This window comes from Panthera onca, chromosome A1 (genome assembly GCF_046562875.1).
Source record: "Panthera onca isolate mPanOnc1 chromosome A1, mPanOnc1 haplotype 2, whole genome shotgun sequence".
Taxonomy (NCBI): domain Eukaryota; kingdom Metazoa; phylum Chordata; class Mammalia; order Carnivora; family Felidae; genus Panthera; species Panthera onca.
The window spans coordinates 220544627-220561760 of record NC_138339.1 but is presented as its reverse complement, the minus strand read 5'-3'; the positions used below and the strand labels follow the sequence as shown (position 1 = coordinate 220561760).

Below are 17134 nucleotides of genomic sequence, written 5' to 3'. Positions count from 1 at the left end.
GCAAGTGCCCTCAGTGTTTAGCCCCGAATGTTTGTAAAGACAAGAAACATTTTAGAGGTCAGAGTAACAAGCCTGTGTTACTCTTGGTCCAAACCAGGGTGTGTCTGGATCCAAATGTGGGTGTGGATAGAGTGACTCAGAAATACGTAATGGGGAGAACGAAGGGCCCAGAAATAATAACTGAAATTTAAACAGAGGTGAGGAGGGGGGAACAGAGAAAATTTCATACAAACAGATCAGAAAAGTCAGGGTTTTTCAGTCTGGAAGCATAAAGGCAGATGGGATTGAAAACAGAAAACAAAGTTAAAAATGGCGGAGGTTCTGTGTACATCCAGACTTGCTCAGCATGGCCTCGTGAGTCTTCCTCCTTGCCTACAATTCCTTCCTCTCCGCCCCCCCTGCAGGACATTTGGGTTGAATAACCACGAAGTGAACAGCCTGAGGCGGGTCAGGGGCCTTGACTTGGGAATGTGAAAATGGGGATTTATCATGAGTGGCACACCAGCGAGGCCGCTGAAGAGCTGTGACAAATGTGAATGCCTCCCTCATGTGCTCATTTGAATCTTACTTATTCAGGTGCTGCTTTGGACCAAGGACTAGTTTATAATTTGCCTGGGTAGATCGGCCTTGTACCTAAACAACAGCAAGGCTACCTGTGATTTGTCCTGAGTTACGGACGACCGAGTGCTTACACAGAATGGCACCAGAAAGTGCTCTGGCAGCAAGAACCGGTCAGACTTCCTGAGGGAGGCGCTGTTCGCACTGGCCTTGGTGGAAGGTAGGGTTTGGGTGTTGGATGGGCGGAGAGTTGGAGGAATAAGCTGAGCTTTGGCATGCGGGTGGGGAAGCACAGGGTATATTTAGTGGAGAGTTAAGAGCCTGTTTGGCCAGAGCATAGAATAGTGCTAGTATGTACAAGGTGACGGGGGCCAGGTGGTGAGAACCTTGAGGGTGTATCTGGGGAGCGGGTACTTTTGCTTGGTTGGCAAGAAGGGGCCATGGCAGGAGGGTGTGCAAAACACTTCTCAAAAAAAAATTGGCAGGAGTGGGGAGATGCGGGGGCCATGAAACTAGTTGGGAGTCTGTGGCTGTAGACGAGGGCAGTGGTAACACGGTTTATAAAGACACTGGATAGTGGGCGTGGCTCTCAGGCAGCAACATCAGGGGTGCAGAAATACTTTTGTAAATCAAACTGATTCGGACGTGGAGCCATCATCCTGTGTGTCGTAGGGAAGTTCCACTGTAGTTACAATTGAGTGCTGCCCTCCCCCGAATGGGGACATACAGGAGTCCAGGAGGATTAATGGTAGGTGAACTGGGGAAGGGTCTCTGGTCTCTTGTAGTCTTACTGACAACCTGTCATCCTTGCCGTTCAGCCCCGGAGGCGTTCTTGAAGCCGGTTTCTGTATGGTGTAGACAAATGTCTTGAGAGGCGAAGTATCTGACCGCCCTCACTTTACAGATGAGGAAGTGGAGTCATGGAAGGTTACAGAACTTGTCCAGGGCTTCACAGCTAGTAAGGAAGGAGCCAGGATTAGAAGACCCTTGCTCTAATCACTAGTCTACAACACCTGTGTGGCTAGGGTTGGGGGGAAGGAACAGAAGGCACGTAAAACCTGGAGAGGGTGAAGAAGCAGGAATGGGGACAGACGTGATGTGAAAATTGAGAACCCTCAAAGTGGCTGGGTTTCTCTAGTTTTACAATCCTTATTTGTTCATTATAAAATTAATAAATGTTTATCATGGAAAATGTGTCAAGTGCAAAAAAGAAAATGAAACAGAAAAAATACCCCCCATGATGATACTATCCGGAAGCAAAAGCTGTTCTGCTTTGACATACTCCTTGGCAGTCTGTGTTTCTCTGCACTGTTTTACATGGTCAAGGGCAATCTATACACACGTGTTCAGGTTGTTTCCTAGTGGTTTGCTATTACAAATTGTACTATGACCAACAGATGCATAAGGCTTTACTTCCGTCTTGGATAATTTCTTTATCCATCCAGGGATAGAGTCCTGGAAATTGAGTTACAAGGCATGAGCATTTGTAAGGCTACTGAGATCTATTGCCACGCTTCTCTCCAAAAAGGTTGCACCAATTACTGCTAAGAGCCATGTAGAAACATAAATTGAGTATTAAGAACCTTTGCTCACTTGAAAAGTGAAAACGACCTCTTGCTGTGCCAGACTTGGCCACTTGATCTCGTTTGTTCCTTAGAATGACCCTATGAAGAAGGCCTCGTTTCTTAAAATATTATTAATCTTGCTGCCTCAGTTTGCTCCTGAGGTGAGTGCCCTACGCCCAGCTCTGATTTCCTCCACTTTATAAATGAAGAAACCAGGTGAGAAATGAAGGTGGTTTGTTTTTGTTTTTGTCTCTTTTTAAAATTTTTTTAGAGAGAGTGAGCAGGGGAGAGGAAGAGAGAGACTCTTAAGCAGGCTCCATGCTCAGCCCAGAGCCCGATGCAGGGCTTGATCCCATGACCCTGAGATCATGACTTGAGCTGAAATCAAGAGTTGGACACTCAACCACCTGAGCCACCCCAGTGCCCCGAGAAATGAAGTATTTTGATTCGGGTCACACGGCCAGTATGTCTCAGTGATGACATTCAAATCTGGTTTTTTGGATGTGAATGCTGAAGAGAGAAGAAACCATGAACAGAACTGAGGACTCATACGGCAGAAGGAGCTGGTCTTGCCTGGTATGTGAGTGTGGTGCTAGTTGGGTGTGGGTCACACTGATTTGGGAACCGGATGTGTCCATGAGCCAGGAAGCTGGTCACATGTGGTTGGGTCACGATCCTGAGCCTGCCTCCACAGCTGCCGCCGGTTCCCTGGATCCAGCAAAGGCACAAAGGCGAAGCTGGACAGGGAATCACTCCTGGGAAGTACGGGGCAGGGCCGTGAGCTCGGACACTGACCAAAGAAGCAAAGGGGTCCCTGTGGGTCCGCACAGCCAGCTCAGGTCATAGACCCAGACTGCCACTGAGCTTTATGGGTAAGGAGAATTCCAGAGCTGCTGGCATGGGGTGATTTACTTGTATAGGACACAGGAGGCTCATTTTGCAGGAAGTGGAACATAACTGTCGGAGTGGAAATAGGACCAGGACTCTCCTTGCTCAACAGATCAGCTTCCTCTGTTGAGCTGGGCTGCATTTCCGGTCTTTAAACCACGTCCAAGGGCAGAGGACCTGGCGGTCAATCCGTTCTACCCATTAGTGTTGTGTCTTCTCTGATGAGAATCAGACACACGGCAGGTGATGAGGAGGGAGGCGGAGGGGACGGTGGGCAGTTCTGGTCGTGGCCGGATAGGGGGCAGGCTCGCTGCTGAGGGCAGTGCAAACCCAGGCAGTTGAGGGGCGGTTGGCAAGTCGGAGCAGGTGTGGACGGTTGGAGCCTGTGAGTTGCGTGGAAGTTGGCCAAGCAGCGATGAAGGTTGGGTGGACGGGTGAGCCCCCCGCCCCGGGGAGGCCAGGCAGTGAGGCCGGGCCAGCGCTTGCAGGGACAGGACAGAGGGGAGCGTTGCAGGTGCCACACGGCCCGCGGCGCCCGAAGGAGAGAAGAGGCGGGAAGGCACAAGGGGTTGCACAGGCTTGAGGCGTTGGGGGTTGGCGAAGGGAAGCTTAGCTGGAGATCTGGGAGCAGCAGCGGCGGCAGGTGGGCACAAGCACAAGGTCTGGCTTTGCCGGCAGCCACTTGAGATGGAGGAGAGACAGAAGCTGGGAAGCTGAGGATGTGATGACGGACAGGCATTTTCCTGTCGGGGGGGAATCGTCCAGAGAGTGGCGAGGGGACAGCGGAACTTGTGTTGTAAAAAGCGCTGGGAAGCCAGCCCTCGCCGTGCTCCCTGCACTTGGGAATGTGAGGAGCCTGGAGCCCCGGGGTCAGAACACGTGCCATCCTGCAGCCCCAGTGTAAGAGGAAAGAACCTCAGCCTTCACTCAGTATGGCTGTGCTGTAGGCATCGCAGGGCTTTCATGCAAATTACGCAACTTAAGTCTCCTAATTATCCCCCAAGGTAGGTATTGTTGTCCGTATCTTACAGATGGTGAAACTGAGGCCCAGGAGAGTGAAATAACTTGCCCTCAGCTCACACAGTGGGTGATGGTCAGAATTGGAAGCCAGGCCTGCTTTGATGCCAAAATCTGAACACGTAGGTACTTGCACCAGAGGTTAATTCCATCAGAGCGATCAGCGGGACTATAAAATCTAAACATTAATGATGGTAGTAGGGGCGGCTGGTTCTCTGAGGGAGAGACGATGTCTCTTCTGTTCAGTCCCGGGTCCTGAGCACCCAGCCTGACACGTAGTGGAGTTCAGTAAATGCTTGTTGGATGAATAAGTGAATCTCTTCAGAGCAATGAAGAAAGAAGTACGGGGACCTGAATTCGTATCAATTCTCAGGAAGCTCGGGGAGGGATGCTGAGGGGATCTGTAACTTATCAGGAAGGGCTTCCAAGTGCCAGGGAGAGGGGTAGAGAGTGGAGTAGACTTTGGAACCACAGAGCATGGGTGAGGATGCAGAGGGGCCTCCAGAAGATGTGGTCTCTCTTTGCGTGTACCATGGGTAGAAGCCTCTGCTTTCTCAGTGGGATGTTGGCCTCATCACCTGCCCTCCATGTGCCAAACTATAGATTTGGTCTCCAGAGTGGAGGAAGCCAGCCTTCAGGCTTTCTGCCCTCTCCCCACAGTGTGGCTGGAGATGTCTAGCAAGGCTCAGTCAACCCATGGTTGTGTCTGCTCCTCCAGATCTTGTAAATTCCATCCTTCAATCAAGAAAGCTATCAACTTGGACCAAACTGGAATCCCTTGAGAGAAAATCACTCCTGGAAATCCCTTTCTAAGTGATTTTTAGAAATCTGTGCTAAGGAAAACTTGGTTCCCATTGAGGAATACCATCAAGGCAACTTAAATTATAATGAATTTAAGGCAATGTCACTAGATTTTCAAATCCTATGTGAGAACCAGGCTACTCACGTTTCCCTTTTTGCTTTGGCTTCTGGGAGAGTCATCCACAACAGTTAGGTTTTTCTTTCGTTATGGTTGGCATATTTATGGACCCTTTAGCCCTTAGCCCTGCTTTTCTACTTCTATTTGCATTGTCTTCAGTCATGATTTCAGTTGCTGTGATACCTTGTAGAAATAAAATAAATGCAGAATAATAAGTGGAAATGAAATGCTTTCTTGTTCATCTGGGTGGAGCCGTCTTCAACGAAAAGGGTGGTTGCTGGCCCTCCTGGGCATGGCGGCCAGCAGGTGGCACCAAAGCTTTCCCACAGCCAGCTAGCTAGGGAGGTGAGTTGGCCTGAAGGATTTCGTTCATCAGGCCCTTTCTTGGACTGTGCCACACACATGTGGAGTTGCTCCTGTTCCAAAATGCTCTGAGCTTTGTTCTAGAGATTGGGCAAGGCTGACCTCAGGGAGCCTGGCTGGCTTCTTCCAGATGCTCAACTTATAAGACCAGTGTTTCAAATAACGGGGTGGTTGCAGCAATCTCCAACTGGACTAGGCCAGTTGGGGCCTGTGCCTCATCTATCTAAGCATTTTTTCTATATCATCTTAGGCAGCTGGGAGTGGGACCCTCATCACAGATGGAGAGTTCAGAAAGCATGCCATAGGGACCCAGAGAAGGGGCCTTTTCAGTTTCACCAAATAACTCTGGAGACTTCTGAAATGGATATGTTGATCCTAATTTTGGGCACATAATTGGACAATAGTTATCACATCTCTAGAAAAATTATTAAAGACCAAAGTGTGCCAACATTACCATTGATATTTCTTCCGTTATTCACTCAAATTATGTGATTTAAAGACATTTTGTATCTAGACTTCTATGCCCAGGATTAGAAAACAGCCTTCAGTAAGAGTTGGAAGAGTTTAATTATATAAAAATCTTTAAATTCAGGTTCCTGACCCCTCCTGAATCCATTTTTATAAGGTAAAGTCAATTTCTCATGTTATTTTTCTCAAGCCTCTACTGTATCTGATCAATTATATTTCCAAGGAATTAAAGAGAAACAGAACCCTATAAATCATAAGAGGCATTTGTGTTGAGACCAGAAACACGGAGAGATGTGGTGGGCAGGGAGGGGGAAAGAGGACTATTCAGCTCTCTCCACTGCTCTCCTGAAATTCAGATTTGAGATCATTGACCACAATGGCTCGTTGATAGCATTCTGGGGGTTTGGGAGGGAGGAGCTCTTCACGATTACTTTTATTTGTCCTAAAGAATCTCTTCCAGGAATTCTGAATCTACTTAGGTGTTTCTTACCTGATGAATTGGAGAATTCATTCATCTACACAGACTCCAGCAGGGGGAAAGAAAGACTCCTGTATTTTTCCTGATTTACATGGTTTTCCCAATAAAAGTAAACATTTGGTCTTACTTGGAACGTACTTTACAGCACGGTCCCACTGACTTCCGTGTGACCGTTCCCCTGTTCTTGGGTCACAGGGCTCAAAGAACACCCAGGACTATATTCCATTTTGTACACACGTCAGCCCTCCGATCACAAAATTATCTTTGGTAGCTCACCAACCCACCCCCCATGGGTGACCCAAGATGATTTCTGTAGGGGCTGGCAGGTCAGTTAGGAACTACCTAAGAAGCATTTGATCTTTCTAGCCCATACTGGGTGGTATTTAGAGTAGACCACGGTGGGACCATAAGCAGTAATTTGGGGAGTCTTTTTGGAAAAGAGACAAGAGATGGGTTGTCCTAGACCAGGACATGTGGCACCATGCCCCACTGCCTGTGCAACGCTGGGGGGAGATATAAGGTCAACAAGAGATTGGGTTCCATTAAATGACAAAAAACTAGGGCTAAAATCTAGATTTCCTACACCACAGAGCCTAATCCAGGAGGGAAATAATTTGAGACTGCCTCGTGTGTTTCAATTGAACAAATTTATTGAGCATTTACAGTATGTCAGCATCTATCACGACAAAAGTAATGAGGATCCCCCAGTGCGTGTCAGGAGACTTCCTGGATGAGGAAAATGCTGGTGCACAGCCCGAAGTTGAAGCTGGGGCTTTGTCAACATCTCTCTGTGACATTCTTCTGCACAGGGTGTACGGGCACTTCTGACCACAGCCTGGGAGGGAAGGCGGGGGGGGGGGGGGGGATGCATGAATGTGTGTAGTGGGCTTCCCTCAGTGCTCCCCTTGTGTTACAGGGGCATCTTGCGTTTCCTGCTTTTAAATGGCATCGCTGACATCCTTTGGGGTCGCTGAACTGGGTAGACTGGACTGTGCCGAGGGTGGGTCACAAAGAAGGGATCGGACCAGACAGCATCAGGGTTGGGCTCCGAAGCAATCCTGGGGGTGCATGCAAGTATAATAAGGGTACTGGTGGGGGGGGAAGCCAGGAGGAACCAAACTTGGCAGTTGGTCCACTTCTTTATGTCTCATGGACCTTTGCTACGCATGAGCTTGCCTCCTGTTCCTCAGAGGCTGCATCGACACCTCGGAGTTTTCTCTTCCCTAACGTTAACATGTTTCTCATCCTCAGCTGCCGTGAGTCACATTTCCGGAGGGGAGGTACACAGCTAGTGGCTTTCTAGGAACCATCTCAGCAGAAAGAAGTCCCTCACTGCTCTGAGCCCTATGGTTCTGTAGTCACTGGCATGATGTGAGGACCCCACAGCAGCAGAGGGCTGCAGACTGAGAAGCTTTACTGTGGACTGTTCCTGAGATGGTAAATCAACCTCAGTCCAGCACGAGGCTTAGGCCGGTTCTTGTGAAGAAAGCTCTACTGGAACTCAGCCACGCCCATTCACGTACACATCTTCCATGGCTGCTTTCGCACTGTGATGACAGAGTTGAGTAGTTGCAACAGAAACCCAATGGCTGGCAAAACCTAACATGTTCATTACCTAGCCCTTTCTAGAAAAAAGTTTGCTCTCTCCTGGCCCAGAATTATAAGAGATCATGTTTTTATTTACTTAAAATGGAGCATATTATGATTTGGGAGGCCGGGAATATCCAGGATGTTTGGGACAGGATCTGAGCTTCTCGTTACAGGGAAGGCAAAGGCTTAACGGCAGCTTGGAGGACAGTGTCGACGAGGATTCTGAGGCGGTGTCTGGACTGGTCTGGGCACTTCCAGAGAGGTGAGAGCTGGGCTACGAGTCATGTAGGTGAGGAGCACCCGATGAGGAAATGAGCAAGGCAAATAAATCCATGCCCTTCTTTCCCAAAGGTGAAAGCACTTGGCACTGCTGAGTTTGGAACTGTAAACATACCCTCACTGGAGTGAGAAAGGTGACACTGAACTACCATTCAAGCTTGACAGAGGCAGACAACAGGCAGAAAAGGCTAAGGTTGGGCTAGAGCTCCTGCTTCAGTTAAGGCTTCTATGTACTCATGGGAGGCTAGCAATGAAAGTGTTCGTCCAGGGCGGCATTTCCTGTAAAGCTTCCCATTTGGAGAAGACGGGGGCATTTATTAATCTGTGCAATCGAAATGCCGCTTAAAAAATGTTACAAATTATTTAAGGACGAAAAGATCAGGGTGTGTGACAATGCATGTTTATGGGAGACAGTGGTATAAAATGTGGCTCCTGTCATTTATATAGAGACGTATATACGTAGCCCTTGGACTGTGGGTTTTAAAGTTGAAGAATCTTAACACTACCTACTCCAATGAGCAATTCTTCAGTGATCCAAATAAATCCGGGTAGTGGAGTGGTCCTCCGCAGACTCTCCTTGTTACGGTGAAGGTGTCACTGAAAGGTGGATGCCAGTCTGGTTTGGGGAACTCAAATCACAGAGTCTGTCACTCAGGATAAATCCTTCTAAAATATATTAGCTACCTTCGCATAAATCCAGATTTCCCGATGTCGCACGGCATCCAAGTGAGACGCTACCATAGTCTGATATATGTTTACTGTTTTATCAAGCTGAGGTTTTTCACTATTAAGCACTCCCTGGAAATTCTCAGGGCCACTGGTCCCTGGTAATGCAAATACGTACGCAGAATCCAGTAAGCTGTACGTTATGTTATGGTGCACTAATCTCTCCTACAGGTCACTTAGTATCTTTCCCACATTCAACGTTTTGGCTCTAATTGTTTTTCCTTCACAGCATGAAAAATTGCCAAATCAGCTCCGGCTGACTAGGTTTTCTTTTCATTTCAAATAATTATAGGAAGCATTTAAATTGTATTAAGTGCACTAGACCGTATCTCAAAGGGAACGGAGGATTCAAAAAATTTTTACAACAGAAGCTTGAGAATTTATTTGCATAAAAACGCTGTTTTTTTTCCACCGAGTGTCTAGAAACCTGCCCCTTCTCAGGTAAGCATGGGCCGTGCGGCCAACGTGTGATGAGCCGGATCCCAGACAGACCGGGGAGCGGGGCTGAGAACGCGGGCGGGGTTCGGGCCCCAGCGGGGCCAGTAGGACCCGAGCCAGTGTGTCTGAAAAGCAAGGGCAGAGGGTGTTCAGATGTAGAATTCCTCCATGGCATTGTCCACAGGTCCGGCCAACGCTGGGGGCGGTGGGGCATCCCCGCCGGTCTGCTCGGCGCTGGGAGCAGCACAGGGAGGCTCCGGTGCGGACTCTGTCAGCGAGGAGGGGCTGGAAGCAGTGGGAGAAGCAGCAGCTGTCGCGGAGGAGCTGGCGGGCCCTTTGGTGAAGAAAGGGAGGGAAGCCCAGGAGGTGTCTGTGGTCACCCCGCCCCCAGCGGGCAGTGGTCCGTCTCTGGAACCCCTGGGCTTGGACCAGTGGCCGCCACATCTTGCAGAGGGGAGGGCTGCTTCCCCGGTGCCGCAGAACCTACTGGGTGCGGAATACGCAGAGACCACAGAGAGGTCCGAGGAGGACAGGCGGAGGCCCGTGTCCACGTCCGTCTCCTGGGCCCCCTCCAAGTCATCGATGGAGAGGAGACAGCCATGCCTCCACTCCGATGCCCTGTGCCCCGCGTCACCTGTGTTTGAGAACCACTGTGGTAGGGCCGAGGAGCCCGGGGAGGGGTCTCCCGTGGGCAAACAAAACAAGGACTTGCTTCTCTGGAAAGACCAGGGGAGGCTGGGAGGGCCGCTGGCTCGTTGGGGCCCAGGAGGCAGGCCCGTGGGGCCGGGCCCCAGGTGTGACCCTTCCGGCAGGGGCTGCTGGCTGCCGCCAGGTGTGCTGCTCGGGGCCGGGGCCGCGGTACTCGGCGGAGGCGTGGGATGAGGTCTCTGCTCTGACGGGGGCTGAGTTCTGCCGGGTTTCGGAAACTTCCTGTGCACCCTTTGCGCCTGTAGGGGGAAGAGGGCGCATCAGGTTAGCGGTGGGCAGGACTGTCACGAGACACACTTCCTGGTCACTGGAAAATTCCAGCAGGGTCACGGCCATCAAACAAGACCAGGAATTTCCTTCTCCGAACTCTAACGCAAAGACAGAGGCGGCAGAGCTGGGGAGAGTGTGGCTCATCTCAGCCTGAGGAGCCCTCTCTGAACCTGGGAGGAGATGCAGGCCCTGGCCTTGCAGGGAGTAACTGCTTGCTCAGCGGATTAGCCACAAGAATGAGGGTTGGGCTGCGCACGGAGGAGGGAGATAAGAATTACCAGTAAGTGCAAACAGGATGCTGGGAGGATGTGTTTCTCTCCAACCAGAGCACCACTATTTGCATGTAACTCATGGGAAGATGAGGGCGATCAGGGTGGGGTAGCACAGAGCATCTCAGCTCAGAAAACACGGGACTTGATTCCAGTACATGTGTGATTGCCAGGACATATCCTAGGGGTGGCCCGTGGCTCAGGGCAGTATATCTGTGACGAGTGAGGGGCTATCAGGAAATTAGCATTTATTTACTTGCCGTCTGGGGCCACCGATCCTCCACAGACCTTGCCTTCCAGGACCTGGACAGGAAAGGGGGCTGCTGACTACTGCCTGACACCGTGGATGCCCCACAGACCTTGGATAAGCCGTCTCTCTGCCTTTAACACCTCACCCTGTTGTGCTATTCCCCCACCCTCCCTGTGGCGCACCAGGAACCTGCTTCCGTTGCACAGAACTGGGGACTTCTCTTTCCGCTGCACATTCGCACTTGGGTCTGCTTCTCTGAGATTCTCCGCCTGGCCTAGCTCAGTGCCCAAGCTTACGGGCCAACCTTACTATGCCAAGTTTCCATGAAATAATGGTTTTGGGACTAGCAGGTTTGGCTCTATTAAGTACAGGATCATCTGATTTATGAATCCTTGAGATAAGGATTAGGAGGATGGTTTACTATCAGAGATATTTCCTGGCACCCAGCAGGCTATGAGACACCGGCCCTTCCCTACACAACAAGCACTCTTACCTCCCTATTAAATGGGAACCGAGTCTTCCCACAGCCACTTGGGAAATAGTTGAATGTAATATACATTTATTGTGCATCTGTTACAGGCAAAGGAGGAAGGACTGCGATGAGACTCAGTCTTTGACCGCATGAAACTTACATTTCATTGAAAGGATAGGAGACAAAAAAGAAATTGGTCAGACAAGAACGAGACTGTGATGACGGGCACAATAATAGGGCTATGAGGGCAAGACCATGCCTACCCGGTAGGAGCAGAGGAGTCTTCAGGGGAGGTGGCCCTCAAGGTGAGCCTTTGAGATGGGCAGCTGTTCTCCTGGTGGATGGCATGAGTGGAGAGGAGGCTGTTCTGGAGAGAGGCCAACTCAAACAGAGGCTGACTGTTGGCAGGTAAGCAAGGAACTTGCAGGGGGCACTGGTAGTCTGGCTTGATTACAGTGCAGGTGCATGAAAAGCAGTGACAGAAGATAAGTTGCAAATGGAGTCTAGTGCCATAGTGGTCAAGGAGACCTTGACTAACTGGGTAAGAAATCTACATACTTCTCTTTATGTTGAAGTCTTAATTGTTGGAGTTATTTTGACCAACAAATATATGAATATATGACCATTCCTTTCATCGATTTCTAAGATCTTTGCCTAATTGCAGATATTGCAATCTTTTTTTTTAAAGTTTTAAAATTTATTTTGAGAGAGAGCACGCGCATGTGGGGGAGGGGCACAGAGGGAGAGAAAGAATCCCAAACAGGATCTGCGCTGATGTGGGGCTTGATACCACGGCCATGAGATCGTGACCTGAGCCAAAATCAAGAGTCAGATGCTTAATGGCTGAACCACCCAGGGGCCCTGATATCTCTTAATCTTATAAACAGACTCACTGACTCATTCTTTCAATCAACATCAAGGAGGGTCTTTTATGCAGGGCTTCCTCACTGGTGTGTTTATGCTTTGAATGGGTTATCAAAGGCGAGCTGAGATCTGGATCTCTTTCACCAGCAGCCTGTTGCACTATATAAATATTATTATCATTTTCTATGTGCTCTTTGGTGTGAGAAATGTCTGGAGGGCCAGGCCAGATAATTTTGCGTAAGACATGGTCTTAGCCCCCAACAATTAACAATACAATGTTCAAGTATAATAAAGTGAGCTCTGATGATAAAGCGAATGGCAGTATACAAGCCATGTTAAGGCACAGAGGAGGGAGAGGTTGAATAGGGGTGAGGCAGCATGGGGAAAGGTAGGGTCACACTTGGATGAAATCTTAGAAGTGGAAGAAGTGTTTGCCACCTGGAGGGCAACAGGTGAAGCATGGAAGCACACTCAGGCACAAAAGCAGCCTGATCAGAGGCTGGAGGCAAGAACCAAAGCCAAGAGGTGAGCTCTGAGAGGTGAGAGGAGTCTTGTGGTGGGCCCCAAATCATGTAGTATGTATAAGGCACCTGCATTTCAAAACCCAAAGGCCTGAAAGCAAGATGGTGGCATGGCCAAATCTGTGGCAGCAGGCTAAAGGAGAAAGGACTGGATGGGGAGGGGGGGCAAGACTGGTGGCAGAAAGAGCATTTGGAAGATACTGCTGTAGTCTTTCACTTTTTAAGATTCATGTCAAGTAAGCTGTATTTTCAGTTGCTCGCATGAGTTTCTTAAACATCAGTTCAGATATTCAGGATTTTGTATGGCTTTGCTGTCCACCCTTCCTGATCCTCTCCTTAATTCTCAGTCTCTACATCCTGTAGCATGGATGTGTACCCTTGTCCTGCCGATTCTACTCCTGCCCTCCAGGCTCTGGAGAGCATCCTGAAATTCCCAAATCATTCTGCCAAGGGTGGCTTAAGGAGCTAAAGGTGAAAGCGGCAATTGAGATTTCTGACGGTCTGAAATTATTGACGCTTGAAGAATGTGACGCAGAGTGCTTTTAGTGCAGGTTGTAAGTGGGTTCGGTGTCAGTCTTCTAAAGATAGCGCTCCACAAGGCTGTCCTCACCATGACACTTCAGTTTGCAGCAGCCCCAGCTTTTATGTGCACGGGGGACCTTGCTGAACATGGCAAGAAGACTTGGAGCCGAGCTGGTTCCTGCTGGAGGTATGATCCACTCAGTAGGGCTTGCTTCTCCATGCTCCGGCATCTCCCGGACTCCCACCCAGCCCTTCTGACTCTGGAAGGGTAAGCATGAAGAGTCCTACCTTTGGGATGGGGACAGGAGCAGCCTCTGAAGGCACAGCTGTGCCCAAGAGGTATCACAGCGAGGTGGCTGTCGGGGAGGCAAACTGATTTTCTTACTCGCTGGAGTTTGGCCAAACAAGAGAAGATAAATCATGAAGCTCTTTACAGAAGGAAGTCCTCGGGGATGGAGGATGCTTTGGGAGGGGAGAGGCAATGTTTATTAATTAAAATGTCTATCAGGGCCAATTCCCCGGGGTGCCCCAGTGTATTTTCTTATTTGGAAATTTTCTTACACATTACCCTATCACTTCCATCTTTGGAGCCTTATTCGAGGCGCACGCTCTTGGCGAGCATGTTTGCATTCTCAGTATGCTTGAAAAAGGGAGCCTCTGAATATTACTTCCTGAGAAGCCAAAGGCCAAGTTTCCCAAGAAAGAAAGTGCTAGGAGACATCTCAATCTTTCCGCTGTCAGGGACAGTGTGGTGTTAACTTTGACTTAAAACCAGGAACAACTGGCAGAGGAGGAACACTTGATGGCAGGTATTGTCATCGCTGTGCTTGTTTAACAAACCTACCTGTGCTCTCTTATTTTTACTCCATTATGAAGGCAGGAATTCAGATAAACCCTAAATTATGCTGCTTTGAAGAGAGGAGGAGGCACCTGGTGTTTGTCACCAGAGGGGGGCCCAGGTGCACCGTGGAAGTGCCAGCTGGGCAGGTGGGGCTCCAACCGGACTGGTGTTGGCTGGTGGTAATGACAGGGTCTGGGGGCAGGGAGCTGCAGGAGGGTGGCTGCGAGCCTCCACACCCCAGCTCTCGGGCTGAGCACACGTGGGATGTGTTTGCAGCACATCTGGTATTCCCTGGTGGTATTCCCCAGCTCTGTACAGAAGAAGCAGGGTCTTGTCTGTCTGAAAGACAAGTCGCGTAGACCAAACACGGAGCTGCTTTCTTGTGTCCTCCTGGCTGCGGTAGCTGTTTCCGGACTCTCTCGTCTGCTCGTCTAACTTGACCAGGAACACTAGAGGCTGAGAATGAATGGTTGGAGATGTCTCAGGAAACCCCTCCCCAGATGATCTTTCCAGAGTTGAAACAATACCCTATGTGCCCTCCTTCCTTGGAAGCCTCTCTCTGCCCTGGCTTTTGTCTCTCAGGACTGCCTTCTGTGACAGCAGCAATGTACCTCGGGGTCACCTTCCTTTCTCTTTGAAGCAGTGCAGGCTAGCTGACTCACTGGAAGCCAGTGGTTCCCCCCTTTGCTATTTATGGAACAGAATGGCATTAGATAAATGAATCTGCTTAAGGCAGCTAGCCAGGAGATCTGATTATGTCTCTGAAATCCTCAAAAACTTGAAATTGCAGTAATCAACCCAGAAGCTTCTCATGCAACTTTGAGCATAAACAGTTTGCAGTTAGGGAGGTAAAGGAGTCTGAGCCGAAGCATCTTTTTCAATGATCTGGGTGTCAGCAGGTTCATTCCCTGGCACATGGGTAGATTCCCCAGTGAAGGGGATTCTGCCCCTGACCCAGTGACCCTGGGCAGTGTCACACCAGAGTTCATGTTCATCCTCACACTTCCTTTCTGAGAAAGGTCATTTCTTGTTGTGTCCTTGGCACAAACACAACTACTGTGGCATTGTCTGCTATGTAATGAGCCAGCAATAGAGCTTTTAACCCAGGGACTAATAAAAAAAAAAAAAAATTAGGGGCAATTCAAGGAAATTGGGCAATGGGTTCACATGAGAAATCAGATTTTTGTTCTAAAGAAAAACACATCCTCCTTCTCCTTTCACTGTCCTTTGGGAAGTTTCCATATAACCACTAAGAGGGATACACACAGGCAAAGCCTATGTTGTTTGTGAAATTCTTTAAAAAATTTTGAATAAAATTATTTTACCAAAACAATTCTTATTAAAATATAGTTGATATATAACAGTTCCTGGTGTACAACATAATTTTTCGATGTTTATGTATATTGTGAAATAAGCCTAGTTAATCCATCACCACAGATAGACTTTTTTTTTCCTGTAATGAGAACTTTTAATTTGCTTAGCAACTTTCAGTATACAGCCCAGTATTGTTAACTACAGTCATCAAGCTGTGTTACATCCCCAGGGCTTATTTGATAATTGAACGTTTACATCTTTTGAACAGCTTCACTCCCCATCTCCCAATTCTGACAATCACCAGTCAGTTCCTTGTATCTATGATTTTTTTTTAATCCACATATAAGTAAGATCATATGGTACCTCTCTTTCTCTGACTTATCTTGCTTAGCATACTGCCTTAGCATAGATAGACCCTCTGTTGTCATAACTGGTGGAATTTCCTTCTTTTTCTATGGCTAAAAAAAACCATTTTTCTTTACACGTTCATCTGCTGGTGGGCACATAGGTGGCTTTCGTACCTTGGCTATTTTAAATAATGCTGCAGTGTACATGGGAGGGTGCGTGCAAATATCTTTTTGCGTTACTGTTTTCATTTTCTTTGGATGAACGCTTACGAGAGGAACTGCTGGATCACATGGTGGTTCTATTTTTAGTTTTTGAGGAATCTCCATGATGTTTTCCACAGCGGCTGCAACAATTTACATTCCACAGCCTTTACTCCTCATCCTTGAGAACACGTTGTTTCTTGTCTGTTTGGTAACAGCCATTCTGATTGGGGGGAGGTGGTAGATAGCGTTTGTGGTTTAGATTTGCACGTCCCTGATGATTAGCGACGTGAGCACCGTATTATGTACCTGCTGGCCCTCTGAAAGCCCCCTATAGAAAAATCTCCATTCAGCATCTCTGCCCATTTTTTAATAAGATTTTTTTGTTTATCTGCTACTGAGTCACGTGAATTCTTTATCTGGATATCAACCCCTTACCAGATACATATTTTCTTCCACTCAGTAGGTTGCCTTTTCATTTTGTTGACGGTTGCTTTTACTCTGCTGTGCAGACGCCTTCTAGGGTGCAGCCTCACTGTTTATTTTTGCTTCTGCTGCCTTTCCTTTTGGTGTCAAATCCAAAAAATCATCACCAAGACCAATGTCAAGCAGCTTACCACCTGTTTTCTTCTAGGGATCTTATTTCAGTTCTTAAGTTCAAGCATTTAATCCATTTTGAGTTTGTTTGCGTGTGTGGTATAAAAAAGTGGTCCAGTTTCATTCTTCTGCATGTGGCTGCCTGTCCAATTTTCCCAGTCCCAGTTGCTGAAGAAACTGTCCTTTCTGCATTGTATATTCTTGGCTCCACTGTTGTAAATTAACCAACCACATAAGTGTGAGTTTATTTCTGGGCTCCCTATTCTGTTCCATGACTCTTTGTGTCTGTTTTCATGCCAATACCATACTGTTTTTATTGTTATAGCTTTGTAATATAGTTTGGAATCAGGAAGTGTGAAGTCCCCAGATTTGTTGTTTTCTTATGATTGCTTTGGCTATTCAGGATCCTCTGTGGTTCCATACACATTTTAGGATTATTTGTTCTAGGTGTATGAAAAATACCATTGAGATTTTGATAAGGATTGCACTGAATACGTAGATTGCTTTAGGCTGTATGGACATTTTTTTTTTTTTTTTTTTTGGCAATACTGATCATTTCCTTCCAAACCATGAGCATGAAATACCTTTCCATAATCTGTGTCTTCTTCAATTTCATCAATGTCTTTGGTTTTCAATGTATAGGTCTCTCAACTTGGTTAAATTCATTTT

At 48.1% G+C, this 17134-nt stretch overlaps 1 protein-coding gene and 1 long non-coding RNA gene across 3 annotated transcripts in view; one reads left to right on the top strand and one right to left on the bottom strand.

Annotated features, from left to right (window-relative positions):
* The first annotated feature begins 235 nt into the window (after window positions 1-235).
* On the top strand, window positions 236-7602 carry LOC132682117 (uncharacterized). Its single transcript, XR_009611480.2, has 4 exons — window positions 236-778; window positions 2395-2699; window positions 4043-4150; window positions 7508-7602. It is a non-coding gene; the product is annotated as an uncharacterized LOC132682117 (long non-coding RNA).
* The window catches only part of FAM124A (family with sequence similarity 124 member A), a 99995-nt gene continuing 89745 nt past the window's right edge, over window positions 6885-17134 (bottom strand). For both annotated transcript variants that reach the window (XM_078433957.2, XM_078433961.2), the window contains one exon: window positions 6885-10236. In XM_078433957.2, coding sequence (XP_078290083.2) covers window positions 9439-10236 — 798 coding nt within the window. In that variant the 3' untranslated portion in view covers window positions 6885-9438. The remainder of the gene's footprint in view (window positions 10237-17134) is intronic.